The sequence below is a fragment of the Austrofundulus limnaeus genome, unplaced genomic scaffold (genome assembly GCF_001266775.1).
Source record: "Austrofundulus limnaeus strain Quisiro unplaced genomic scaffold, Austrofundulus_limnaeus-1.0 Scaffold1004, whole genome shotgun sequence".
In the NCBI taxonomy this organism is placed as follows: Eukaryota; Metazoa; Chordata; class Actinopteri; order Cyprinodontiformes; family Rivulidae; genus Austrofundulus; species Austrofundulus limnaeus.
The window spans coordinates 88781-90421 of record NW_013953406.1 but is presented as its reverse complement, the minus strand read 5'-3'; the positions used below and the strand labels follow the sequence as shown (position 1 = coordinate 90421).

The following is a 1641-nucleotide window of genomic DNA, read 5'->3' as shown; positions in this document are numbered from 1 at the left end:
CTGTCAGGGGGAGGAGGAGGAAGAGGAGGGTCCACCGGCATCAGCAGCAGCTCTTCATCTCTTCATGTGCTTCTTGGACAGATAAAAAAAAAAAAAGTGCTGCAGAAACATCATATTTCTGTAGATTTATTCTGTTTTTGATGAGATTAGAAGACCGGAAGTGGGATTATTTCTCCACTTTTTGTCCTGGAAATGCTCCCCTGCTCTTCATCCGCGCAGATGGAGGGATGTGAGGAAGAGGAGAGGGACGCGCACATGGAAACAGAGGTAAACCGGTCCGAAACAGAACCCTGCGGTTAGTTCTTGATCAGAACCCTGTCAGAACCGAACCTCTCGCAGCCTCTCCGGCCGGCCGGCTCCTGGAGGATGGAGACACCCGGACCCCTCCCTACACGCGCCTCCGCCGCTGCCGCCGCCGCTGCCATTTTCCCAGAGAGAAACCGCCTTAAATTCACATCAAGTTGTGATTTTAGAGTCTGAAGAATAAATTATTGTTTTTATAAGTAAAAAATAAAACAAAAGTCTCAGATTCAAATAGACCTACATGAGAGATTTGTCCTATCAAAATTAATTCAGGAAGAACAAAAGCTAAAATATTCACAACTGACGCCAGAATATAAAAAGAGTAAAAAAGCAGCTACAAGCTAACATGGGCAAAATGCTAAAATGATCAAGACTTCAGCTAACCCACAGCTAAAAGATAAAACTACAAAACCATTTTTTTCAATACTAGCTAAAGGTCATTTTTAATTAAACTAGCAAAAGTCAAATTGCTAAAACTGTAAAGGCTAATATTAGCAGCTAAAAGCTAACATGAGCCTATTGTAGCCACAACTTATAGTGAGCAAAACTTGAGCTAAATGCTAAAATGATCAAGACTTCAGCTAACCCACAGCTAAAAGGTAAAACTACAAAACCAAAATTTTAAATACTAGCTAAAGGTCACTTTTAATAAAACTAGCAAAAGTCAAATCGCTAAAACTGCAAAGGCTAACCATTAGCAGCTAAAAGCTAACATGAGCCAACTGCAGCTACAAATTATAGTGAGCAAAACTTGAGCTAAATGTTAGAATGATCAAAATTGTAGCTAACCCAGAACTAAAAGCTAAAATTAACAAAACTGCAGCTAAAAGTTACTCTTAAAATTAGCAGGTCAAATCACTAAAACTAAAAGCTGTTTGTTGTGGTTCTGGATGGAGCACAACAGTTTATCTTGTTTGTGGCACTAGTACCGAGCTAATACATATAAGGCAATGGCTGTGTCCAAAACGGTGGGCCGGGTCCTCCGAAGGTCGAATTTGTCGGCCACATACGTCACAGCGCCGCGACGAAGGACGTCCAAAACCGAAGACTCCTCCGATGCGGCCGACAAATACGTCCTTCCTTTGGCCCGAATCGAAGGACAGGTCTGATGGATCCTTCCCGGCCCAGCATATCCCATAATGCATTGCGGCCCGAGCGGAGATTTTTTTATGCTAGTAATGGCGGACGAAGCGAGAGAAAAGAATACATTTTAAATAAAAATATGGCGATATAAAAATAATTTTTTTTAGCAGTTGTAATTCTAATACTTTTATCATTTGTATAAACGTGTTTTTAAATATTATTTTTGTCATAAAAAACGCAAAATAAGCATGCACC

General features: G+C 40.6%; 1 protein-coding gene across 1 annotated transcript in view; it reads left to right on the top strand.

Annotated features, from left to right (window-relative positions):
* Window positions 1-7: 7 nt before the first annotated feature.
* shtn3 (shootin 3) overlaps window positions 8-1641 on the top strand; it is a gene marked incomplete at its 5' end in the record, with an annotated part of 25636 nt that continues 24002 nt past the window's right edge. The window contains 1 exon segment of the mRNA XM_014030136.1: window positions 8-267. Coding sequence (XP_013885590.1) covers window positions 193-267 — 75 coding nt within the window.